Here is a 14,892-nt window from a genome sequence, read left to right as displayed (position 1 = left end):
GTTATTGAATAAAGGTAATAATTTAAAGGGTTTACTACGCACTAATTAGGAATTAAATCCCCGAGTGCGGGTGCTGCACTCAGAAAAAAACACCACCTTAATGCCCCATTTTTAAAAAGGAGTGAGGAATCCCCAAAATTACAAATTCAAATTTTCACATGCTATAGAAACCTGTCAGAATGATGAATTTCAAAGAAATACCTATTTGTACATAATTGCATAGAAATTGGACAGGAAGCACGCAGACTGAAACATAGTGTTAATATGACTATACATGGTAGATGATATTCATACATATCCTTTTTTTCCCCCTAACCACACCCTCTCTGAGTGGCTTATCAGGCTCCCTAGGGCGAAACAGCATTACGCTGTCCGGCGGCCGGCCGGGTCTGGGTCCCCGCAGTGACCCCGGCACTCTCGGCGCCGCTCCTGGGCAGCGGGCGGGCGTTCCGCCTGCCCCAGGGTTCCCCCTCCCGGGGGCCCGCCCAGCCCTGCCCTGCCCGGCAGCCCCGCAGGCCTCGGCCCGGCCTTTCGGCGACCCCGGCGCCACCCGCCCAGACCAGCAGGCGGCCGCGCGGAGGCACAGCTCGGGCGGGGAAGGGCCTGGTGGCCGGGCTGCGAGGGCCCCAAACTCACCATGGCCGAAGAGCCGCGAGCGCGCCCACAGCCCAGAGTCACAAGGCGCCGGCAACGCCCGTTGTCCTGGTGACGACAGCTGGGCGCCCCGCCCCGTCCCCTAGGTGGGCTCGGAGGCGGCCATTGGCTGCCGGTGAGCACGTGACGATAAGGGGCGGGGCCTTTGGACCGCCCCTTCGTGCCCCCACGCCTCGGTCTTGGGCGGGGGCCTCATTGCCTTTGCTCCTTTGCATGTGGTACCTCAACACCCTAATCACCTTGATATCCCTCATCTTACAGATAAACCAGCCTCAGTCTGCTGGGAAAGACGTTTATAAATTTATCCTATTTAAGTAACACATTATTATTGGAGACACTTTAAACAATAACGAATTAAGAAGAATAAAACCATGCCAAATCCCAACACCTGGTGTAACCACTGTTTTTTCTAGTCTATCTGCTTCCAAGCCTATGTGCATTCCAACAAAATATATATTATTATATATATTAATATACGCTGTATTCTTGGAAATGGAAGCAAGCTCCATGCACTTTTTATAATCTACTTTTTTCAATAAAAAATTATCCTTGCATGCTATTTCATGTCATAACATTTATGGTACATTAATTTACTAAATCATTCTGCAACTTGTTGGATGCTTTTAATATGGTTGAAGGGAACTTTACTAGGCCATTAAGTCTATGAGGAGACATACTCTACAGTTGATTTGACATCTTCCCTTGAATGTCTAATAGACATCCCACACTTAATACAGTCCCAGTAAGACTTTTGATCCAAGTTTCTCACTTTCCCTATACAAATGGACAACTACAGTCATCAACAATCAAAACCAAAAAGCCCTATGAAGGAGAAGAGAATCTGTAGAGATGGAAAGTAGATAACTAGTTGTTTACAGCTGGGGGAGGAGTGCTGGAGGTAAGAGATAATAACTGAAGGGTACCAGATTTATTTTTGTACCATTATATCTACTATTGTGGGCAAGAATCACTTAGAAGAAATGGAGTAGGCATCATAGAGAAAGAATCCAAAACACAGTTCTTGGATACATTCTCAAAAACAATAGAATGATTTGTTTGTTTATAAGGTAAACCATTTAATATCACAGTAATCCAAGTCTTTGCCCCAACCAGTAATGCTGAAGAAGCTGAAGTTGAACGGTTCTATGCAGACCTACAAGACCTTCTAGAACTAACACCCAAAAAAGATGTCCTTTTCATTATAGGGGATTGGAATGCAAAAGTAGGAAATCAAGAAATACCTGGGGTAACAGGCAATTTGGCCTTCAAATACAGAATGAAGTAGGGCAAAGGCTAATAGAGTTTTGCCAAGAGAACGCACTGGTCATAGGAAACACCCTTTTCCAATAACACAAGAGAAGACTCACACATGTACATCACCAGACGGTCAATACAGAAATCAGATTGATGATATTCTTTGCAGCCAAAGATGGAGAAGTTCTATACAGTCAGCAAAAACAAGACTGGGAGCTGACTGTGGCTCAGATCATGAACTTCTTATTGTCAAATTCAGACTGAAACTGAAGAAAGTAGGGAAAACCATTAGACCATTCAGGTATGACCTAAATCAAATCCCTTATGATTATACAGTGGAAGTGAGAAATAGATTCAAGGGATTCAGTTCAGTTCAGTTCAGTCACTCAGTCGTGTCTGACTCTTTTCGACCCCATGAATCGAAGCACGCCAGGCCTCCCTGTCCATCACCAACTCCCAGAGTTCACTCAGACTCATGTCTATCGAGTCAGTGACACCATCCAGCCATCTCATCCTCTGTCGTCCCCTTCTCCTCCTGCCCCCAATCCCTCCCAGCATCAGAGTCTTTTCCAATGAGTCAACTCTTTACATGAGGTGGCCAAAGTACTGGAGTTTCAGCTTTCGCATCATTCCTTCCAAAGAAATCCCAGGGCTGATCTCCTTCAGAATGGACTGGTTGGATCTCCTTGCAGTCCAAGGGACTCTCAAGAGTCTTCTCCAACACCACAGTTCAAAAGCATCAATTCTTCGGCGCTCAGCCTTCTTCACAGTCCAACTCTCACATCCATACATGACCACAGGAAAAACCATAGCCTTGACTAGACGAACCTTTGTTGGCAAAGTAATGTCTCTGCTTTTGAAGATGCTATCTAGGTTGGTCATAACTTTCCTTCCAAGGAGTAAGCGTCTTTTAATTTCATGGCTGCAGTCACCATCTGCAGTGATTTTGGAGCCCCCAAAAATTAAGTCTGACACTGTTTCCACTGTTTCCCCATCTATTTCCCATGAAGTGATGGGACCGGATGCCATGATCTTTGTTTTCTGAATGTTGAACTTTAAGCCAACTGGATTAGATCTGATAAACAGAGTGCCTGAAGAACTATGGATGGAGGTTCGTGACATTGTACAGGAGGCAGGGATCAAGACCATCCCCAAGAAAAATAAATACAAAAAGGCAAAATGGTTGTCTAAGGAGGCCTTACAAATAGCTATGAAAAGAAGAAAGGTGAAAGGCAAAGGAGAAAAGGAAAGATATATCCATTTGAATGCAGAGTTCCTAAGAATAGCAAGAAGAGATAAGAAAGCCTTCCTCGGTGATTGATGCAAAGAAATAAAGGAAAACAACAGAATGGGAAAGACTAGAGATCTCTTCAAGGAAATTAGAGATACCAAGGCAACATTTCATGCAAAGATGGGCACAGTAAAGGACAGAAATGGTATGGACCTAACAGAAGCAGAAGATATTAAGAAGAGGTGGCAAGAATAGACAGAAGAACTATACAAAACAGATCTTCATGACCCAGATAATCACGATGGTGTGATCATTCGCCTAGAGCCAGACATCCTGGAATGTGAAGTCAAGTGGGCCTTAGGAAGCATCACTATGAACAAAGCTAGTGAAGGTGATGGAATTCTAGTTGAGCTATTTCAAATCCTAAAAGATGATGCTGTGAAACTGTTACACTCAATATGCCAGCGAATTTGGAAAACTCAGCAGTGGCCACAGGACGGGAAAAGGTCAGTTGTCATTCCAATCCCAAAGAAAGGCAGTGTAAAAGAATGCTCAAACTACCGCACAATTGCACTCATCTCACATGCTAGTAAAGTAACGCTCAAAATTCTCCAAGCCAGGTTTCATCAGTGTGTGAACCGTGAACTTCCAGATGTTCAAGCTGGATTTAGAAAAGGCAGAAGAACCAGAGATCAAGTTGCCAACATCCGTTGGATCATTGAAAAAGTAAGAGAGCTCCAGAAATACATCTACTTCTGCTTTATTGACTATGCCAAAGCCTTTGTGTGGATCACAACAAACTGTGGAAAATTCTTCAAGAGATGGGAATACCAGACCACCTGACCTGCCTCTTAAGAAATCTGTATGCAGGTCAAGAAGCAACAGTTAGAACTGGACATGGAACAACAGACTGGTTCCAAATAGGAAAAGGAGTACGTCAAGGATGTATACTGTCACCCTGCTTATTTCACTTATATGCAGAGTACATCATGAGAAATGCTGGACTGGATGAAGCACAAGCTGGAATCAAGATTGCAGGGAGAAATATCAATAATTTCAGATATGCAGATGACACCACCCTTATGGCAGAAAACGAAGAATAACTAAAGAGCCTCTTGATGAAAGTGAAAGAGGAGAGTGAAAAAATTGACTTAAAACTCAGCATTCAGAAAACTAAGATCATGGCATCTGGTCCCATCACTTTATGGCAAATAGATGGGGAAACAGTGAAAACAATGACAGACTTCATTTTGGGGGGCTCCAAAATCACTGCAGATGGTGACTGCAGCCATGAAATTAAAAGACACTTGCTCCTTGGAAGAAAAGTTATAACCAACCTAGACAGCATATTCGGAGAAGGCAACGGCACCCCTCTCCAGTACTCTTGCCTGGAAAATCCCATGGGCGGAGGAGCCTGGTGGCCTGTAGTCCATGGGGTCGCTAAGAGTCAGACACGACTGAACAACTTCACTTTCACTTTTCACTTTCATGCATTGGAGAAGGAAATGGCAACCCACTCCAGTGTTCTTGCCTGGAGAATCCCAGGGACGGGGGAGCTTGGTGGGCTGCCGTCTATGGGGTCACATAGAGTTGGATACGACTGAAGCAGAGATGAAGAAGCATGAAAAGAGAGATGCTTTTCATCTTCATGAAAAGACCCTGATGCTGGGAAAGATTGAGAACAAGAGGAGAAAGGGATGACAGAGGATGAGATGGTGGGATGGCATCACTGATTCAGTGGCCATGAGTTTGCGCAAACTCAGGGAGACAGTGAAGGACAGGGAAGCCTGGTGCGCTACAGTTCATGGGGTCTCAAAGAGTTTGATGTGATTAGCTACTGAACAACAATTGACAACTTAAAATTGGACATATTTACGGTGTACAGTGTTATGATTTGATATGTGTATACACTGTGAAATAACTACCACAATTCAGTTGATTAACATATCCATTACCTCATATAATTACCACTATTTTCCCTTTCTTCCTTACTTTCTTTCTTCCTCTCTTTCTGTCTTGTGGTGAGAACTCTTAAGATCTACTTTCTAAGAAAATGTCTATACACAATACAACATTGTTAGCTATATTCTCATTGTCATACATTAGATATCCAGAACTTATTCATCTTGTGTAACTGAAACTTTGCACCCTTTGTCCAGCATCTCCCCATTTCTCTCTACCTGCAATCCCGGATAACCACCATTCCACTCTCTCACTCTGTGTGTATGACTATCTTAGAATACACTTACAAGTGAGATCATGCGGCAGTTGTCTTTCTGTGTCTGGTTTCTTTCAATTAGCATAATATCCTCGAGGCACATCCATGTTGTCACAAATGGTAAGATTTCCTTCTTTTTGAACACTGAATAATAGTCCATTGTATAGTATATAGATTTCCCTTCTAAACGTTTATATGAATGTATTCACACAATAATTGAGCTTTTGTTTTAATAGCTGGGTTCTTTTAGCACAACATTTTCAAGATTCATCCACGTTGTAGCATCTAGCAGTATTTTATTCCTTTTTATAGTCAAATAATAGTCCTTGAAACGATATATATCACACAGTTTTGCTAATCCATTTGTCCGCTGATAGACACTTCAGTTCTTTCCATCTTTTGGCTATTGTGAATAATGCTGCTATGAATATCTATGAACATGTTTTTATACAGACACATGTCTTTATGTCTATTGGGTGTCTATCTAGGAGTAAAATTTCTGGGTCAAATTGTAACTGTGTTTCAGCATTTGACAAACTGCCAGACTATTTTCCAAAGAGGCTGCACCAGTCTATATTCCCACTAGTAGTGTGTAAGGATACCAATTAACTTCACTGGCCTGTCACGTGTTGAAGACAAAAGTAGTAATAATTAAGGTAGTTTAAGACAATTAAAGAAATAAGCCACAGATTGGGATAATGTATTTGCAAAACATATATTTGATAAAGAACTTGTATCCAAAATACAAAGAACTTTTAAAGCTCAACAATAAGGAAACAAACAACTCAATTTAAAAATGATCAAAAGATCGGAACAGACACTTCAACAAAAATGATATAGAGATGGCAAATAGCATATGAAAAGACAATTAAGGCCAAGGTGACCAAAATGGCAGAGTAGGAAGATCCTAAGCTTACCTCCTCCCATGGGCAAACCATCACGATCACAACTATTCACACAGTAACTATAAGAACAAACTAAAGACTAGCAAGAAACACCTTCACAACAAAAGGACCCACGATGAGATGGATAAGAGGGGCAGAGATGCAGCATAGTCAAGACCCATATCCTCGGGTAAGTGACCCACAAATGGGAGGGTAATTACAACTGCAGAGGTTCTCCCCAAGGAGCCAGGGGTCCTAGCCTCAGACTGGGCTCACTAGCCTGGGGTCCTCCACCAAGAAGACAAGCTCCCAGAACATCTGGCTTTGAAGGCCAATGGAGCTTGCAGAAGAGAGCCGGAGGACTGTAAGGAATAAAGACTCTGCTACTAAAGGGCACAAATAAAATCTCACACATTCCAAATCTCAACCAAGAGGCAGTAATTTGAAAGGAGCCTGGGTCAGATCCTGAAATTGAAGACAATTTAAGGAAATCAGTCCTGAATATTCATTGGAAGAACTGATGCTGAAGCTGAACCTCCAACACTTTGGCCACCTGATGCAAAGAGCTGACTCATTGGAAAAGACCCTGATGCTGGGAAAGATTGAAGGCAGGAGGAGAAGGGGATGACAGAGGATGAGATGGTTGGACGGCATCACCAACTTGATGGACATGGGTTTGGGTAGACTCCAGCAGTTGGTGATGGACAAGGAGGCCTGGCATGCTGTGGTTCATGGGACCTTTGTCAACAAAGGTCCATCTAGTCAAGGCTATGGTTTTTCCAGTGGTCATGTATGGATGTGAGAGTTGGACTATAAAGAAAGCTGAGCGCCAAAGAATTGATGCTTTTGAACTGTGGTATTGGAGAAGACTCTTGAGAGTCCCTTGGACAGCAAGGAGATCCAACCAGTCCATTCTGAAGGAGATCAGCCCTGGGTGTTCATTGGAAGGGCTGATGCTGAAGCTGAAACTCCAGTACTTTGGCCACCTGATGCGAAGAGCTGACTCATTTGAAAAGACCCTGATGCTGGGAAAGATTGAGGGCAGGAGGAGAAGGGGACAACAGAGGATGAGATGGTTGGATGGAATCACTGGCTTGATGGACATGGGTTTGGGTAGATTCCAGCAGTTGGTGATGGACGGGGAGGCCTGGCATGCTGCAGTTCATGGGGTCACAAAGAGTCGGACACGACTGAGCAACTGAACTGAACTGAACTGAATAGAGGGCCCAGTGATAAACCCACACTTATATGGGCAATTAATAACTTGCCGTAAAACAAAGGAGTCAAAAATATACAATGTGCCTAGGTGAAACTTTCTTTGTATTTACCCTGCGTGGCTTTGCACGTATTCAAGTATCTGTGGCTTGGTATCTTTTATCAGTTCAGAAAGACTTTCAGCCATAATCTCTTAGGATATTCTTCTGCCCCATCCTTCCTCTCCTTTCCCTCTTGCACTTAAGGTATCATATGAGTGATCTTCACACAGAATTTTCTAAACCTATTACTTCTTTATTTTATATTTTTCCTTTTGTCTCTTTATGCTTCCTTCTAAATATTTTCTTCCAAAATATCTTTCAGTCCACTAAATCTCTCTATCAGTGTTTAGTTTGCTGTTAAAAATATTCATTGAGCTTTTTTTTTTTTTTGGTTGCACTAGTTCTTTGTTGCTGCATGCAGGCTTTCTCTAGTGATAAGTGGAGCCATTCTACACTGCAGAGCACAGGCTTCTCACTGTGGTGTATTCTGTTGCAGAGCACAGGCTTCTCATTGGGCTGTATTCTCCTGTTGCAGAGCACAGGCTTCTCATTGGGCTGTATTCTCCTGTTGCAGAGCACAGGCTTCTCATTGGGCTGTATTCTCCTGTTGCAGAGCACAGGCTTCTCATTGGGCTGTATTCTCCTGTTGCAGAGCACAGGCTTCTCATTGGGCTATATTCTCCTGTTGCAGAGCACAGGCTTCTCACTGGGCTGTATTGTCCTGTTTCAGTGCACAGGCTTCTCACTGGGGTGTATTGTCCTGTTGCAGAGCACAGGCTTCTCACTGGGCTGTATTGTCCTGTTGCAGAGCACAGGCTTCTCACTGGGCTGTATTGTCCTGTTGCAGAGCACAGGCTTCTCACTGGGGTGTATTCTCCTGTTGCAGAGCCCAGGCTTCTCACTGGGGTGTATTCTGTTGCAGAGCACAGACTTCTCACTGTGGTGTATTCTCCTGTTGCAGAGCACAGGCTTCTCATTGGGCTGTATTCTCCTGTTGCAGAGCACAGGCTTCTCACTGGGCTGTATTCTGTTGCAGAGCACAGGCTTCTCACTGGGATGTATTCTCCTGTTGCAGAGCACAGACTTCTCACTGGGGTGTGTTCTCCTGTTGCAGAGCACAGGCTCCTCACTGGGATGTATTCTCCTGTTGCAGAGCACAGGCTTCTCACTGGGGTGTGTTCTTCTGTTGCAGAGCACAGGCTCCAGGCGTGTGGGCCTCAGCAGTTGCAGAACACAGGCTCCGTAGTTGCTAGAGCACGGGCTCAGAAGTTGAGCATGCAACTCAGAAGTTGTTCCATGGTATGTGGAACCCTCTTGGACCAGGGATCGAACCTATGTCCCCTGCATTGGTAGGTAGACTCCCATTTACTGCACCACCAGGGAAGACCCTCATTGAGCTTTTAATTTCAATTTTAATTTTTAGTTGCAGACTTCACATTTTTTAATTTTTATAGTTTCTAGTACTCTGACATATTTCTCACATTTTATCTCTCTGAATATAATGAATAGATATTTTAAACTATGAATCTGATAGCTCCAATATCTGGTTTCTCTATGCTTCTCTTCTTACCATCTGTTGTTTCTGCTGGTTTTCATTATTATTTCCTTTTCGTCCCTCATGTGCCTGTTTTGTTTTAATTATAGATCAGATATCTACTTGCAAAATTGTTTGTAGACTAATTTGTTCCCAAGAATGATATACTCTTCCTCTAGAGAACATATTTTTATTTCTGGTAGGCACATACACACCCAAGTAACATGAGTTAACTTTAAACCAAATTCATGACTGAAGGCCAGACACTGTAAAACTTAGAGGAAAACATAGAACACTCTTTGACATAAATCGCAGCAAGATGTTCTTTGACCCACCTCCTACAGCAATGAAAATAAAAACAAAAAGAAACAACCGGTACCTAATTAAAAGCTTTTGCACAGCAAAGGAAACCATAAACAAGATGAAAAGACAACACTCAGAATGGAGAAAACATTTGCAAATGAAGCAACTGGGAAGGGATTACTCTCCAAAATATACAAACAGCTCCTGCAGCTCGATATCAAAATAACAAACAACCCAATCAAAAAAAAAAGGGAAGCCTTAAATAGACATTTCTCCAAAGACATACAGATGGCCAATAGACACAGGAAAAGATGCTCAACACACTAATTATTACTGAAATGTAAATCCAAGCTACAACGAGGTATCACATTACACCAGACTGGCCATCATCAAAAAATTTACAAACAATAAATGCTGGAGAGGGTATGGAGAAAAGGGAACCCAATTACACTGTTGGTGAGAATGTAAGTTGACACAGTCACTATGGACAATAATATGGAGAGTCCTTAAAAAACTAAAAATAGAACTACTATATGAACCAGCAAACCTATTTCTGGGCATGTACCCAGAGAAAACAATAATTCAGAGATAAATGCACCCCAGTGTTCACTGCAGCACGACTTACACTAACCAAGACATGGAAACGACCTAAATGCCCATTAACCGAGGAATGAATAGAGAAGAACTCATGTATAGATATACAATTGAATATTACTCAACCATTAAAAGGAACAAAACTGTACCATCTGCAGAGATGTGAACTGACCTATAGACTGCCGTACAGAATGAAGTAAGTCAGAAAGAGAAAAACAAATATCATATATTGATGCATATCAGTTTAGTTGTCACTCAGTTGTGTCTGACTATTTGCAACCCCATGGACTGCAGCACGCCAGGCCTCCCTGTCCATCACCAACTTGCCGAGCTTGCTCAAATTTATGTCCATCAAGTCGGTGATGCCACCCAACCATGTCATCCTCTGTCGTCCCCTTCTCCTCCTGCCTTCAATCTTTCCCAGCATCAGGGTCTTTTCAAATGAGTCAGTTATTTGCATCAGGTGGCCAAAGGATTGGAACTTCAGCTTCAGCTTCAGCATCAGTCCTTCTGATGAATATTCAGAACTGATTTCCTTTACGATTGACTGGTTTGATCTTACAGTCCAAAGGACTCTCAAGAGTCTTCTCCAATACCACTGTTCAAAAGTATCAGTTCTTCAGTGCTCAGCTTTCCTTATACTCCAACTCTCACATCCATCCATGACTACTGGAAAAACCATAGCTTTGACTAGACAGATATTTGTTGGCAAAGTAATGTCTCTGCATTTTAATATGCTGTCTATGTTGGTCATAGCTTTTCTTCCAAGGAGCAAGCATCTTTTAATTTCATGGCTACAGTCACCATCTGCAGTGATTTTGGAGCCCAAGAAAATAAAGTTTCTCACTGTTTCCATTGTTTCCCCATCTATTTGCCATGAAGTGATGGGACCAGATGCCCTGATCTTGTTTTTTGAATGTTGAGTTTTAAGCCAACTTTTTCACTCTCCTCTTTTACTTTCATCAAGAGGCTTTTTAGTTCCTCTTCACTTTCTGCCATAAGGGTGGTGTCATCTCCATATCTGAGGTTATTGATATTTCTCCCTGCAACCTTGATTCCAGCATTTCTCATGATGTACTCGCATATAAGTTAAATAAGTAGAGTGACAATATACAGCCTTGACGTACTCTTTTCCCAATTTGGAACCAGTCTGTCGTTCCATGTCCAGTTCTAACTGTTGCTTCTTGACTTGCATACAGATTTCTCAGGAAGCAGGTAAAATGGTCTGGTATTCCCATTTCTTTAAGAATTTTCTACAGTTTGTTGTGATCCACACAGTCAAAGGCTTTGGCATAGTCAATAAAGCAGAAGTAGATGTTTTTCTGAAACTCTCTTGCTTTTTTGATAATCCAATAGCTGTCGGCAATTTGAGCTCTGGTTCCTCTGCCTTTTCTAAAACCAGCTTGACCATCTGGAAGTTCTTGGTTCATGTATTGTTGGAGCCTGGCTTCAAGAATTTTGACCATTACTTTGCTAGCGTGTGAGACGAATGCAATTGTGCTGTAGTTTGAACAGCTTTGGCATTGCCTTTCTTTGGGATTAGAATGAAAACTGACCTTTTCCAGTCCTGTGGCCACTGCTGAGTTTTCCAAATTTGCTGACATACTGAGTGCAGCACTTTCACAGCATCATCTTTTAGGATTTGAAATAGCTCGACTGGAATTCCATCACCTCCACTAGCTTTGTTCATAGTGATGCTGCCTAAGTCCCACTCGACTTCGCATTCCAGGATGTCTGGCTCTAAGTGAGTGATCACACCGTTGTGGTTGTCGGGGTCACTAATATCTTTTTTGTATAGTTCTTCTGTGTATTCTTGCCACCTCTAAAAATTAATTTTAAAAATTCACTGGAGAAATGACTATTTAGGTCTTCTGCTCATTTTTTGATTGGATGTTTGTTTTGATGCTGTTAAGCATCATGAGCTATTTATAAATTTTGGAAACTAATCCTTTGTTAGTTATATCATTTGCAAATATTTTCTCCTAATTTGTAGGTTGTCTTTTTGTTTTGTTTATTGTTTCCTTTGCTATGCAAAAGCTTTTGAGTCTAAGTAGGTCCCATTTGTTTATTTTTGTTTTTATTTCAATTATTCTGGGAGGCGGACTGAAAAAGATATTACTGTGATTTATGTCAGAGAGTGTTCTGCCTATGTTCAACCAATGATTGCTGTGTTCAACCCAATCAACAAATGGGAAGAAGACCTAAATGGACATTTCTCCAAAGAAGACAGACATATGGCCATAAGGCACATGAAAATTTGCTCAATAGTGCTAATTATCAGAGAAACATAAATCAAAACTTCAGTGAGGTATCACCTCACACCAATCAGAATGACTATCATAAAAAAAAAATCCACAAACAATAAATGCTGGAGAGGGTGTGAAGAGAAGGTAACCCTCCTACACTGTTGGTAGGAATGTAACTTGGTACGCTGATTATAGAGAACAGTATGGAGGTCCCTCAAAAAACTAAAAACAAAGCTACCATATGACCCTGCAATCGCATCCCTGGGCATATATCCAGAGAAAACATGATCTGAAAGGATACATGCACCCCAATGTTCACGGCAGCACTGTTTACAGTAAGCAAGACATGGAGGCAACCTAATGTCCACCAAGAGAGGAATGGATAAAGAAGAGGTGGTAAATATATACAACGTAATATTACTCAGTCATTAAAAAGAATGAAATACTTCCATCTGCAGCAACCTGGATGGACCTAGAGACTGTCATACTGAGTGAACTAAGTTAGAGAAGGAGAAATATGGTCAGACATCCTTTTTATATGGAATCTAAAAAACTATACAAATGAATTTACTTAACAAAACAGATAGAGACTCAGACTTACAGAATGAACTTTTATGGCTGACGGGGGGAAGAGAGAGGGAGTTTGGGACATGGGCACACCGCTGTAGTCAAAAGGGATCACCAACAAGGACCTACTATACAGCATACGGAGCTCTGCTCAATGTTATGTGGCAGCGGAGATGGGAGGATAGTTTGGGGAAGATGGATACATGTGTCTGTACGGCTGAGTCCCTTCACTGTTCACCTGAAACTGTCACAACATTGTTAATCGGCTATGCTGCTGCTAAGTCGCCTCAGTCGTGTCCGACTCTGTGCGACCCCATAGACAGCAGCCCACCAGGCTCTGCCGTCCCTGGGATTCTCCAGGCAAGAACACTGGAGTAGGTTGCCATTTCCTTCTCCAATGCATGAAAGTGAAAAGTGAAAGTGAAGTCGCTCTGTCGTGTCCGACTCTTAGCGACCCCATGGACTGCAGCCTACCAGGCTCCTCCGTCCATGGGATTTGCCAGGCAAGAGTACTGGAGTGGGGTGCCATTGCCTTATACCCCGATACAAAATAAAAGTTTAAGAGAAAAATTCATGACTGAGATTATTCAAACCTGAGTTGCAATCTCCACCCCAGCCTTTTTTTGTATAACTTTATCACTAATGTGGAGCATTGAGGTCCCAACACAAAGCAAAGAAACACCCCTTCTTGGTTACACTGTAGTATTTTCCATTTCCTTAGCCTGACAGGGCTATCAAAACAACCATTCAGTTTCTCATCCTTTCAGCAGTCCCCTCTAGAATGAGTAAATAATCCCCCAGAAGGAAAGAAGTTTTAATCCCTAAAATAACTTTGAGCACCTGCTCTTCCATAGACCCTGGTCTAACAATTATTCACTATCTTATTAGATGAGCAATGCTTTTATCAAAATGTGCAAAGGTTTCTAAATGTCCCTTACCCTCAGAAAGAAATTTATCTATTTCACATTACCAGAAGTGAAAATTTCTTTAAGCCTTTTCTACTCAGTAGATACAGATTTAGATATTCCCTGGTATCTCAGAAGGTAAAGAATCTGCCTGCAATGCAAGAGACCTGGGTTCGATCCCTGGGTTGGGAAGAAGGGCATGGATCCTTCTTCTCCAAGGGATCCCCTGGAGAAGGGCATGGCAACCCATTCCAGTATTCTTGCCTGGAGAATCCCCATGGACAGAGAAGCCTGGTGGGCTACAGTCCATGGGGTCTCAAAGAGTCAGACACAATGGAGCGACTAAGCACAGCACAGCATGTAGACAGTATAGACATAAATAGAGAGAACTAGATAGCTGTAATATAGATATACAGATACAGATATAATATATTGATAGAATTGTTGAGTGTGTTTTCATCTTTCACAAGAGTACCATCATAATGTATATTCAGTAAATTTCTTTGTTTTCTCCACAGACTTCTATTTTAGAACATATAGATCTTCCTCATTCTCTTTCAATAGTACCCACTGAACTCTTAACAGTAGACATCGCTAGAAGGTCAAGGGTTTGTCTTTGATAGAATCAGCAGTCAAAGGGCACTCTGGCTTTTATATAACATTCTTTAGATAAGTCAGTGAATTCATTTTGACTTGTGAAATTTAAAATTTGATAAAGTATTAGAGTTATACTGGTGAAAAGCACATTTTGGAATAAAAACAGAAGACCTTTGGGTAAGAGAGTGTCATTCTGCCAGACAACTCTGGCATTTACAGATTATTTTCTACACAGTGTGTTTGTAGCAGCTTTTCCTCTGCAGTATTTCAAAAGATCCTATTCCTCCATTTTTCCCCCCAATACTTTGGTCAACATCACCATCTAACCAATCCATATGTTGCCCTCTGTTCATGTAACAGAATCCTTTCCCCTGCACACTGAGTTATTTTTTTCATCTTTTCCCCTTTTGCTTCTGTAGGCACACATTGTACATTTTTGGTGAGCCTGGAGAAGCTGAAGTGAAGAATTGTTTATTTTTTCATGTGAATGAAGATAAAATTCTGTAAAAACCATGTTCAAATAGCTACAGAGCAAACCTTTTATATGCTCATTTACTCTTACACAGACTACTTGGCAGGGCCCTCTTAAAAGTCAGTAGACAGGAAAATATGCTGTCTTAAAATATAATGTAACAAAAAACAGTGGGCT

General features: G+C 42.0%; 1 protein-coding gene and 1 long non-coding RNA gene across 7 annotated transcripts in view; one reads left to right on the top strand and one right to left on the bottom strand.

The window, feature by feature from the left end:
- FBXL2 (F-box and leucine rich repeat protein 2) overlaps positions 1–14,892 on the bottom strand; it is a 111,767-nt gene that overhangs the window by 81,167 nt on the left and 15,708 nt on the right. For 2 of the 6 annotated variants that reach the window (XR_009732414.1, XM_061395800.1), the window contains exon 1: positions 637–743. The exons of 2 other annotated variants lie outside the window; for them this stretch is intronic. Coding sequence is in view for 2 of the 4 variants with exons in the window: in XM_061395800.1 (XP_061251784.1) it covers positions 637–639 (3 nt within the window). In the remaining 2 variants the exon portion in view is untranslated. Of the gene's footprint in view, positions 1–636; positions 816–14,892 lie in introns of those variants that run through there. 2 more of the 6 variants (XM_061395807.1, XM_061395805.1) reach the window with 2 other exon arrangements.
- Positions 1–14,892, top strand: part of LOC133235033 (uncharacterized) — a 30,114-nt gene that overhangs the window by 689 nt on the left and 14,533 nt on the right. The window lies entirely within an intron of this gene.

Source organism: Bos javanicus, chromosome 22, assembly GCF_032452875.1.
Source record: "Bos javanicus breed banteng chromosome 22, ARS-OSU_banteng_1.0, whole genome shotgun sequence".
Classification (NCBI taxonomy): Eukaryota; Metazoa; Chordata; class Mammalia; order Artiodactyla; family Bovidae; genus Bos; species Bos javanicus.
The sequence above is the reverse complement of the archived record's forward strand: the minus strand, read 5'-3'. Positions and strand labels throughout refer to the sequence as shown.